Here is a 12,948-nt window from a genome sequence, read left to right on the forward strand (position 1 = left end):
TTTGTTCAAAATTAACATAAATAATGAGTAGATACATCATCAATCCTTCTTTCAAAACGTGTTTTTGTCTTACCCTGATTACCCTGGTTTATATTTTAGACCAGGCGGGATGGTTTTCACGGGAAATTGCGTCACTCGCCAATGAATAGAGAAAAGTTGCTCCGGCTACTTTGACACATGTATGGTGTGGGAGTGACATAGGTTAGTTGGCACAACGAGTGAGTTCTCTGTTAGTTCTCTAACAGAGTTCATTGTAAAGCATTATCTATTGTGAAGGGTCATTTCATTATGGTTGTTGTAGCACTGTGCTGGAATTTATTTTCAAGAAAGTACCGTGACTATCCATAGTTATAGCTACGGTAACGTCTTGAGATCCTTTCCATCTAAACTGGTTATTTCTCTTAAGCCTAGTAGTGAGTGTTTTATGAGCAGTAGGATAATCATATTCATCCACAGAGTCACGCAGAGCCAAAAGCACAAATAAAGCAATGTTCTTTCGCAAGATGCATGCAGTTTTGTTGTCACATGATCCTGCAGAAATCATTCTAATATGCTGATTTGATTCTCAAAAAACATTTCTTAATCTATTATTATCAATGTTGAAAACAGTTGTGCTGCTAAATATTTTTGTAGAAACCATGATGCATTTTTTCAGGATTCCATGATGAATAGAAAGTACAAAAAATATACTATATATTACAAAAATATATTATATACATATATATATATATATATACACACAGTCAAACCAAAATTTATTCAGACACCTTGAATATTTCATTCATTAATACAGTTTATTCACTATAGTTTAAAAAAATGGTAATAAAATATGACAAGATCTCATAGTTAAACTGTCAGAAAATAATAATCTTAATTATGTCAGATAACACTTGAGCAAAACATGGTCAGGTCAAACTGTCTGAATAATTTTTGGTTTCAAATTTGTATCAATTTTACTGGTAGTCGACTGTATGAAGAATTTTTGGGTATAATATGTCACAGTTTGCTTAATTTTGCTTTCCTCACTTACATAAATGAACTATAGTGTCCTGCACCCACTAGTAAAAATATATCAAAAATATCAAAAATGTCTGAATAAATTTTGGTTTGACTGTATATATAGTATATATAACACAAGAGAAATAGTATTACACAAGTGGACTCTGTAGGAAACATTGTGTAGATCTAATTTAAAGTTCTCCCTCAGACCTATTATAAATGCTTCATTCATTCGATGAATGGAAAATCCATGTGTTCCTGAATGAATTCTGTGAGACACAGCCTGTAAGCATGCCTAAAGTTACAAGTGGGCACTTCCTGTCAAGCCTCATATATCACAGCACAGAGCTTGACATGTTGCAGCATGTGTCTCAGATCCCATCACAGCATGAAAAAGGCAGTCATGATCTTACCAGTCATAGTCCATGACAGCAATGATGAGCGACACATTCTCAATGTTCTCGTTGGGGATATCAAAGACCAGAGCCTCATTATACGTAGGATTGAGAGTATTCTTCTTTATGGACGTCTTCCTCTTTTTCAGCCTTCGACCTTCACAAACTAGAGATGCCTTCACATATGGATCTGAGAAAGTAAGAACACAGTAGAGAGAAAATTTGTCAAAGAAATAGCAACACCACCACATAATGTTTGAACAACATTAAAATTAATGCTAATAATGGCATCGATAATTATTGTGCTAGCAATAAGGATACATTAGCATTGGCGGAATGATGCCAGTACTGAATGTTACTTTTTTATAATGCACTGTGTCCTATGAGAGAAATCTTTATTACATTACTTTAATCCTTGCTGTGATAATTAAATTAGCCAACACTAATTACAGATGTCTCTTGTCCTTATGACTGTGATGTTGATGCCTTTATGAGGCGTTTTTCTTTTGACATTCAGCTTTTTAGAGGTGCTTTTCGATATTCACAACTTTCAGAACTGATGCTTTTCTGACCTTTAAAGTTATCTCATTATTCACATGCTGGACGTGTTGCATCAAGGTTATTAATGAGCAACGGTTTCATCACGTCTCAATGTTAACAATGTCTGAGGCACTAATGAGGTATCGCTGTTAATTATGAGGGAATTAGAGGAATAGCTGGGGACAATGAATGGCCCAGGCACCTGAGAAGCCCGTGAGGTCCATAGCTTTCAGATTGGTGGCCTTAATGATGGTGACGGTCAGTCGGCCAGCTGTTGGCAGGTAACACAGTGAGAAGTTCAGCTCGCCCAGGTCAGCTTTCTCCTGCAGACGTAACAAACATATGGAAAAGTCCAAAAGTCACTTTGAAGTTACTGAGAGTAATGCAAATGCTGAAAGTAATGCAAAAAAATAAAAAATAAAAAAATAAGGAAATTCATGGAAACCTTTTAATAATTAAACTGTCTTCCTTGAAATGTTTCAATAATTCATTTGTCCTTTTAACAGAAAGGAATGTCTGTGGCTTTTAATACTAAATCAAACCATTTTTAAAGGACTTCTCCAGATTCAATTTAAATGAAGCTCTATAGACGGCATCTGTGGCCTGCTTTTAATTACCACAGAAAATCATTTCAACTCGACCTTGAATTCGTACAAACAAGGTGAAAATCGTGTTTACAGCAATGCACTAACAATGGATGTCCATGGAAATGCACCATGATAAACATGAAAACATACACACTCTTTTAAGGCTTATGCCCTAATCACACATGCAGCGATTTTAATGCAACTTGCTGCTCAACTCCTGTTATGACTATGCAAATCCATTAAAGGGTTTGTTCACCCAAAAATGAAAATTCTGTTATTAATTACTTCGTTCATCTTCAGAGCACAAATTAAGATATTTTTGATCAAATCCAATGGCTCAGTGAGGCCTCCACTGACAGCAAGACAATTAACACTTTCAGATGACTAGAAAGCTACTAAAGACATATTTAAAACAGTTCATGTGACTACAGTGGATCAACCTTAATGTTTACTGAAATCACGTGACTTTGGCAGCTTCATGAAGCAGTGTTTTGAAATCGCCCATCACTAGATATTGTTGAATAAAGTCATTATTTTGTTTTTTTTGGCACACAAAAAGTATTCTCGTCACTTCATAACATTAAGGTTGAACCACTGTAGTCACATGAACTGCTTTAATTATATTTTTAGTAGCTTTCTGGTCGTCTGAAAGTGTTAATTATCTTGCTGTCAATGCAGGCCTCATTGAGCCATCAGATTTCATCAAAAATATCTTAATTTGTGTTCTGAAGATGAACAAAGGTCTTATGGGTGTGGAACGACATGAGGGAGAGTAATTAATGACAGAATTTCATTTTTGGGTGAACTAACCCTTTAAACTCTGTAACTGTTATAAAGCAAGACTACCACAAAGAGACAGTGTACATACAAGTTTAAAAGTTTAGGGTCAATTAGATTTTAGTAAAAACAGTGATATTGTAAGATATTAAGATTTAAAATTTAAAAAGATTTTAATGTTTTTTAAAATTAATTTTCAGCATCATTACTCCAGTCTTCAGTGGATCCTTCAGAAGTCACTAATATGCTGATTTGGTGCTCAAGAAACATTTATTATTATCGATGTTGAAAACAGTTGTGCTGCTTAAAAATTTTGTGGAAACCATGATACATTTTTTCTGGATTCTTTTAACAAAAGTGACAGTAAAGACATTTATAATGTAAAAAACTTCTTTTTAACTTTCTATCCCTTAACTTAATGTACCTTTGCTAAGTAAAGTATTTTCTTAAAAAAATCTTACTGATCCCAAATCTTTGAATGGTAGTGTAAGTGCATTACTGTACACACAGTTTTTAGTTGTTTGTTTTTACAAAATTATTGTCTGTATTTCACAACTTTACTACACTGCAAATAAGCATTACACTGTTCCTGGTTTCACAAAGAATATTATGTTTAATACAGAATGAAAATGTATTTACATGTATCAGGTTATCACTTGCATGTGTTTAAAGAATGTCAGACAGATTCTCCTAGCTAAAGCATTAGTGTTGAGATGCTAGGTTTGTTTTCCCCCTTATACTCTTTGTTGAGACTTTCATCTTTCTCAAGTTCTTGTTCTGCCAGACAGAATTAATCATCAGCTATGATGAAAAAAGAACAAGAGCAGCAGAGGTAAACAAAAACAGCCGCAATATTTCATCAAAAACATCAAGCGTCTGAAGTACATCTCTCCAAGAACTATAGAAGCTGCCAGCTTTGGGTCTGGATCTGTACACGTGATGTGAATGCTACGTGATGTGAAATTTTTTTTAAACCAGCTGAGTAGGTAAATCTGTTAATGCCACCTAAGTGGCCAACTGGCTGAACCCTGCGTATAAACATTTCAATTACATCCATTCACATGTCAGACACACAAATGTCAGGAACATACTCAAATCCAGCATGCATCACTGAACCATTTTTAAATTTGTCTTGTCAGACAAAGTAGATGGTGCCAAATTTATCTTTTTTCCTTCATTTGACCTAGTCATACTGCAGAAAATTTCATCTTCCTTATTTAAACACACTACAGCTGGTGTTCGATTTGATTTATTCCCTCGGTCCTCCAAAGGTACAAACACCTAGGATTATGATAAAAATGTTTCTAAAAACCGCTCCATTAAGATGCTGTGGCAATTTCAGAAGTGCTCTTGAAAAAAGCTCCTTTGCACAGTTGACCTTCACTAATTTCATGTAATTTTCTCTGGAAGGACGAGCACATGCATCACTAGATCTCCTCACACCTCTGCTACCAACATCCCCAAGGACACATCATCATCATCGACTTAGCATGTAATCATGCATGATTTTCAATTGTGAAAAACGTCTCATGAATATAAAATGAGCTTTTCAACTCTGCTTAAGAGAGATACGCAAATACCATGAAAGATACCATAATTATCTTAAAATCTGACCTGACTAAGGTTCTTAAAAATTAAACCAAGCATAATTTATTGGGTGAAATTTGCTAAACAGTGTTTGGGTGCAAAACCTTGCCTCTCAATTAAATATCACTTGCAGTACAGTTTAACAGACACTAAAGGCATAAATATAGTGCTATATTTAAATTTAAATGTTTTTTCAACACGCCTCTTTCTATGTATATTACAGTGTAAAATGTGGTAACCTGCAATTGTTACCTTTAAGAGCTATTTCTAGGTTTGTTGGTATAAATTAATGTATTTAGGTGGATTCAGCTATATGAAATAATACAATTCACTTGAGTAAAAACGATTAATTTGGATGTTAATATTTTTTCAGTGTAGAAAAAAAAGATCTATTCAATTCACAAAACCCAGCGCTATTTGTCTGTCATAATTAACATTGTGCATGAACCACCCAGGGAAAGTAGATTTGTGGATCTTTTTGTTGATGACAGCAGTAATTTATCAAATGATGATCAAGTGAAAGAGAAGAGTGTTATATCTTATCTTTCATTTTCAGGCGTTGGTGTGGTGCTAATATGTTCAGTGCAAGTGCTTTCACATATTGAGCTGTGGTGCTCATAGGAGACCCGGGTTCAAGTCTGGCTCAGGTCATCCTGTTCCCCTCTCTCTCTTTGACTTCCTGTCTCCCTACTACTGTGTATGGTAATTAATATGACAAAAACAAATCTGATTGCTGTCTTTCATGGCTATTCATCTCAGGTCTTGGATGTCTACTTTCTGCAGGGTTTAGCTCCAACAGTTATCAAAAACCAAACAAGTATGACTTTCTTTCTTCTAGGAAACATAAAAGATTCTTATCCATACAATGAAAGTCAATGCTCACATCATCTTATTTTTTTTTTTGCAGTTTTCCTTCTGCAGAAGAAAGCAAATCATACAGGTTTAGAACAATTTTTGAATGAAGAATTTCTTCAAAATTTCACGCAGGTGTGTTTGATAAGGGTTGTAACTCCCCAGGACAGCAGCTCTCCAGGACCGAAGTTGAATTGCCCTGCTGTACAGTTTCAGTATAGTACGCCAGATCATCATATTCGAACATCTGGTAGTTGTAGTCTGCTGCATCCTCCACAACCTAGCACTCAGAACTAGCACTTCTTTTTTTGGTGTATTTGTGGCACTACCTAATTTGCATAGATCTTTCAACAAATCGAGTGCTAAAACAACACAGACAGCATGTGCAAATACTCAACGCTACCACTCCTTCTCACCGAATCCCTTTGTGTTTAAGGTCTAATGAACCTTTAATATGTGTCTGTGTCATTATCTCACCGCGGTTCCTTCCACAATGTCTCTCCAAATAGGCTTCTCCCCGGTTCCCTCGCTGAAGTCCAGCAGGTTATCCACCACCACTTGACCTATGAGGTCATGTCTGGAGAAACGGTCGAAGTCGTAGACGGAGAAGTGGAGCTTGCGCGAGTGCAGCTCAGCCAGGGGCACGCCGAACTGGAACGTCTCATTAAAGATCGGGTTGAGAGTTTTTCTGTGCACCTGCAAACCAAAGCCCGAGCAGAAATGAGAGAAAGTGAAGGAAATTAGATAAGCGGAGGAGCTGAGAGGGAAAAGTGAATGAAGGGAGCGAACAAGAGATTGGTTAACATCAAAAACTGCAAATGCATAAAGTTAATTCAAAATGCATCGGCTGATATAGATGTATTTTTAGATGAACTAGGGCAGTGGGAAAAAAATCCACTGGCAGGCTGACAAACGCAGATCTTAATGAGTCCTAAGAGGGTCTGCCATCTGAACAGTGGATTATTGTATAAGCAGCGAGCTGACTGCTGCTTCGCTAGGATAAAAAAAAGATACCTTAGTCTGAAATTTCTTCTTCCTATCAGGCAGTAAGTAGATCTTGACATAAGGATCGGAGAAACCATTGGCATCCTTTGCCGGGAGGTCCAGGGCTTTCAGTATCTTGACCACCAGCTGCTCCGTGCTGTAAGAAAGACATGTCAGCGTCACCATAATTCACTTTGAACTATCTGGAACTTCCTGCGCTTGCTAGCCTGGGCGTGAGTTCATTTCAGCGTCATCTAACTGGCAATGACAAGAGAGTTGGTATATGCTGAAATAAGCTGACATCCAGGCCAGTATCGGGACAGCATTGCTGCACTGAGTTCAGTGAGGCTCAATGGCTGTCACCGAGGCTCAGGAAAACAGGAACAAAAAGAGGAGGTGCCAATGGTACAACCCGGCTCAATGACTTGGAATTAATTGACAGATGGACGGAGCCGTACTTGCGCTGCGCAAGCTAAAAGGATCTTGTACGAACGTGAATATATGAGATAATACATCCCTAATGTGAATATAAAGACATGAATATTTAATGCGTAATGCAATGACTGTGGCCTCCAACACCGGACTTTATAAATAATCCAGAGCTTATTACGAAGCAAACCATAGGTCATTTCAAGGCTAGACAGCAGCGATCTGGTGCCAAGCACAGCACGACCGTGAACTTCTGATGCGCGAGGCTCACCCAGTGTTTGCGCAGATGTAAATAAGAGAGGCGGGGGAACTTCTGTAGTTGCTAATCAGGCCTCGTTAGAATGTGTCTCTCAGCGTTAACAAATGCGTCACCCTTTCATTAGGACACTTAAACAAATCAGCAACACTGGGGGAGGAAGAACACAAGCAGAAATCCAATACGGCCTTAGACTGACATGTCGGTCGCAAAGAATGACATGACATGGTACAAATCTCAACAAATCAGGATGGAAATAAATACATTAATTATGTGATATTATCATCCGATTTGTAAGTGACAAATTTAATCATCCAATGCTGTATAAACATATCAAGACGAGGTATAAAATACTGTTTACACTGACAGCACTTTGAAGCGACGTGAAGTCATTCTTTTTCAAAAACGGCTGGCAAATCCACCAAAGTAAGCAAAAGGATTTTGACTTTTTTATTCAAAGAATTTGGGAGGGAGGGACATGGTTTCCACAAAAATATTAAGCAATTGTTTTCAACTGTGATAATAATAAATGAAGATTTTAGATCCCTCTAAGTGCCGTCTGAATTGTTGTTTATGCTCAGTTATTTCACTTTAATGCCAATGGAAAGGACCTATTAATTGCCATTAAACATACAAGCTTGATAAAAATGCTCATTTTAAAAGAAAATTTCAGATGGCACTTGGGCTTTTGCATCTGAAGTCTTCCAATGTTTCCTTAGCAGCAAATCAGCTGCTAATATATTGTAATAATAATACTGTTTATACTGTATATTTGATCAAATAAATGCAGCTTTGGTTGGAAGAGACCTCTTTAAAAACACTTAAAGCAACACCATGGAACATTTGCTCACGGTTCCCCCATATGGTTGAAAAACGCAATTGTCTGTTACCAGTGTAAATACTGTCGCTGTTTAAGCTTCCCCGTGGGCAGCGCAATACACATGAATTTGTTGACTAAGCTGACGAACCGGCAAATGCAGAAACCTCATTTGGAAGCCATGTCCACCGATCAGGTAAAGTAGCCTGTGTTACACTATGTTCAACAAATATTACATAGCTTTATATATTGTTACTCCAGAATTGAAAAGTACAATGACAAAAAGAGGGGTAGTATGTTAGCCTAGTTTTTTTGCTCACATAGTTCGTATGTAGCATTGTTTGCAAAGGGTGTAATTTGTATAACAGACTAAAATGTTGTCCGCATGGTTTTGAGACTTGCATATTAGATTGTTTTGTCTCATAGTTAGCTGTTGACTAACTCCACCCAGGCTACGAGTAAAATATGTGACGTATGCCTTAAAACAGGTCACACTCTTCCTCTGGCGGGGGATGGGCAGGGCTATGTGTTCCGACCCGAACAGGAAACTTGCAGAGTGTGGTTATAGCTGCCAGGAGGCAGCTCAAGGAAGCAGCAACAGTATATTCGTCTGGTTAAGAGTTGTTCTACCACTGAAATAATTTTAGAGACATTATTTTAAGGTCGAAAAACTACATAGTGTTGCTTTAAAAAAATCTAACCGACTCAAAACTTTTGAACAGTATTGTACATTTAATTAGTGCAATTAACGTCATGCTATTAATGCCCACTATTAAATTATTACTAATGCTATTAAAGCATGTGGTAAGCAAAATTCATCAAATGATAATCAAATGACAGACCGAGTGTTATAATAATGAGAATATGTACAGATGCATTGTGTAGATTACCATACTTGCAGCATTTTAATCATGATTCAGATGCCATGAGCAGCGCAGAGAAGCGGAGACCACCAACGGAAGTGCAAACAGTGATTCATCCCCTGAATTCATTGGCTAGAGGTCGAGTAGGACCACCTACTAGCAACCAAAAGCACAAAAACGCTGAAATTTCCTCCGCTTTATTCGCTGTCAGTGTGAGTGGCCCTTAAGATGTTCTTGCTAATAGTAAAATCATATCAGATTACAAAATAAGATACTTGTTGACATTTCAAGTTAGAAAAAACATTCCCAGATGCATTTTGAGCTGTCCAGTCTAATACATTATATCAGTTTGCTGGAATTAAAAATGAATCTCACGGCAAGTGGCATGCAGCACAACAGCACACTTTAAATCAGGCTGGTCTTTAGAAATGTACGGTGCTATTAGCACTCAGGGCTATAATTGAAAATGACAGGCTCTGTCTTGCCTACATTAGGGTGAGCATTTAAAGAAGCAACCCCCCCCACCCCCATCGCACAACGGCTTTTCATTATTCAGTGACAGGCTCCTTCAAATCCCCCCCACCAACACCACCACCTTTACAAAATCACTGCGAAACCAAACAAGAACTCAAACGAAAGTCATGCATTTACACATGCCGTCTGAAAGTGCTCGTGTGGAAAATACAATGATCGGCACTCAGCTGGAATCTGACAAATAGATGGATAAATTAAAATAATAATAAAACAACATTCAGCTCAAACCCTCGCAGACAATAGGTTGGAAATAGCTGCTATTCCCTCCGCGCCGCATGTGTTATCGGCCTACTGCTGTGCTGATAGAAAGCTACGTCCCACCGGATGTGACTCTGACTGACAGTGTCAACCTGCCCGCTATTCCCAAAATGCTTGTAGCTGTGACATATTCGCATTGATGTATTGCAAACGCAACAGCATAGCAGGAGGTGTGATGATGTCAATTAAACACACGGAGATGAAAAACAATCTTGGCCACTAGCTGTCTCGCAAACGCTGAGTAACATGTCCGGTAGTAGCCTATTTGCTTTGAAAAATTAAAAATTCTGTTCATTTCCTCACCATAGTAGAGCCCTATGAAATCCGTTTTATTTTTTCCCAAATTCCATTTTTTCCGTTTTAATTTTTCTGGATTCCATTTTTTTCAGTTTTTTTTTTTTTTTGGACTCCATTTTAATGGTTAAATTAAATTTTAGTAATCAAAAAGCATGTCTAATTAATTGAAATAATGAAGCATGCAATTTACCAACAATTTATTAAAAGTTTAACAAAAAATTTAAATTTAGGGCCCTATGATTTACGTTTTATTTTTTTACCAAATTCTGGATTCCATTTTAATGGTTTAATTACATTTTAATAATCACAAAGCATGTCTAATGAATTGAATTCTTAAAAACAACAAAATGTATTAATTAAAAAAAGTATTTTTATGAATTTTTTTTTTTTTTTCAGAAATTCTGTTCCGTATTTTAATTTTTCCAGCAATCAAATGAACGCATACCATTTAATTTATCTTTTAATCATGAAATTAACCTTTTTTGTCAAACAATGTGCTGCACAACAGAGCTTTACTGTTAACATTAAAACATGGAAGAACAAAAGAGAAAGATAGTTAAAAAAGATATTTAATAATTTATTATTAAATTAATTTATCAAAATTCTACTGTACAACACTAATATGTTTCTGTCAAGTTAAATCGAACTTTTATTTTGACGGGTTGTCGAGAGCTTTGAGGTTCTCTGTGTTATGACGATAGTTTTCTCAAACGAAGCGGTTAGCTGAGTTCATGTCCTCATATAGTGAGGCGACAGAAGATGAAAACACCGCTAGCGTTGCACGTGCAAATATATATATATATATTAGGGGTGTAAAGGTACACAAAACTCACAGGTTCAGTACAGGTTTGGTACAGCAGGTGGGGAAAAAACTAAACATAAAATTGCTTCTGTTTTTATTAAACAGTGGTTTACTGAACAAATCGTGTCTCTGTCTTTAAATATATTAAATTAAATTATAACTAAAAGTTTCTTAAGGATGAAAAAATTATCTCTGCTAATGCTAAACTATGTAGGGAGCCCTTACTTGAATATTATGCGGTAACACTTTATTTTACAGTACCGTTGTTACACGTTACTACATGTACTTACTATAGTAATAACAGTAAATTATGCATAATTACAAGTAACTAACCCTTAACCAAACCCTAACCCTAACTGTAACTCTATAGTAAGTACATGTAGTTAATTAATAGTACTCAGTATTTATTTCAGTAATTACAGTGTAACTACGGCACTAAAATAAAGTGTAACCCTATAATATTAAAGGTTAACAACTGAGCCCAAACTATTAGCCTAAATTCAATCGCTATTTATTTTAAGATATAATAATCAACACTCAAATAATAAATTGTATGCAAACATGTTGCACATAAGGCAGTTTTTGCATTAACTTCTAAATCTAATTATAAAATTATGTTTTAATAATCAGAGATCACTAACAAGTAAAATATAATGAATATATAGGCTAATACAGAGCATATATAAAGCGAAAGAGTTCATTTCTCTAGCGAACTAACAAGCTGTGTACACTGTATGGCTTTTCTGAGGTAAATGCTATGTGACATTGTTTACAAGCTGTTTTATTGATGTCTTTCCGTGGTTAAAACACTGACTGAGCGATTACACAAGATATGACAGTTTCAGTAAGTTGTACTGTATCTTTCAACATACCTTCAGATGTTCATTCATGTTTATTCTGTAACTAGTATTAAAGAGGAAGAGATGATTGCATTCACTCGCACACCGCGCTGCCGGTTGAACTGAGGTGCCTATATATAGTGATCTGTCACGCCACATCAAAGCGCGTCAAAACATAATATATATTATGTTCTATATATATCTATATATCTATATATATATATATATATATACATACATAAAGTACATACATGTGTACATGTAAATATTTCTTAAATATATACATGTATGTGTGTGTATTTATATTTACATAATAAATATACACAGTACACACACATATATTATTATGTTGGATGCGATTAATCGTTTGACAGTGCTAAATATGATTAATTTTGTCACAATAACGATATACATCATGATATAGTTATTTTTGCTAAAAAATTATATTACAATACCAAAAATTTTGATACCATTAAAATTTCACAATTCTCAACACCAATTTCAATATCACAGCAAAAACTAATACTAGTCTAACTAATATAAGTAAAAAGACAAGTAAAACAGTCTGTAAGAAAATAAATTTAAACTAATTACAAGCAATAGGACAAAGAATAAAACAATAAAACATACAAAAAAATGTGTTTACGTGAATACACATTTTTGTGTGTATTTGACAGTTTAAGTGCAATAAGCCATGTAAAAGATTTCTGTACTCAGAGGATGTGTGAGCGGCTGCTTTTTGTGCGTGCGCATGTTTAAACTGGTAGTGTTAAAAAATGCATGTAAACGAACCTGCATGACTGTCTTTCTTCTGTAGAACACAAAAGATGTTAGACAGAATATCTAAACATGTCTTTTCCATAAAATGAATGTGAAGGGTGACCACAGCTGTTCACTATATGGAAAAGAACAGCTTAGACATTCTAATAAACATCTTATTTGTTCCACAGAAGAAAGCAAGTCATACAGGTTTGGAACGACACGAGGAAATGATGACAGAATTTTCATTTCTGTGTGAAATATCCCTTTAATTCCAAAGCTTTCCATCTCTTACGCACTCGCAATTGTGACATACTCACCTTAGAACTCACAGCAGAACATAATAGACCGATAATGTGATGAACATGAATAG

At 35.9% G+C, this 12,948-nt stretch overlaps 1 protein-coding gene across 2 annotated transcripts in view; it reads right to left on the reverse strand.

Annotated features, from left to right (window-relative positions):
* The window catches only part of syt3 (synaptotagmin III), a 46,230-nt gene that overhangs the window by 12,090 nt on the left and 21,192 nt on the right, over positions 1 to 12,948 (reverse strand). For both annotated transcript variants that reach the window (XM_051887652.1, XM_051887653.1), the window contains 4 exons: positions 6,752 to 6,878; positions 6,215 to 6,433; positions 2,137 to 2,257; positions 1,413 to 1,584 (listed from right to left, as the gene is read on the reverse strand). In XM_051887652.1, the coding sequence (XP_051743612.1) occupies positions 1,413 to 1,584; positions 2,137 to 2,257; positions 6,215 to 6,433; positions 6,752 to 6,878 (639 nt within the window). The remainder of the gene's footprint in view (positions 1 to 1,412; positions 1,585 to 2,136; positions 2,258 to 6,214; positions 6,434 to 6,751; positions 6,879 to 12,948) is intronic.

The sequence above is a fragment of the Ctenopharyngodon idella genome, chromosome 3 (genome assembly GCF_019924925.1).
Source record: "Ctenopharyngodon idella isolate HZGC_01 chromosome 3, HZGC01, whole genome shotgun sequence".
Lineage (NCBI taxonomy): Eukaryota > Metazoa > Chordata > Actinopteri > Cypriniformes > Xenocyprididae > Ctenopharyngodon > Ctenopharyngodon idella.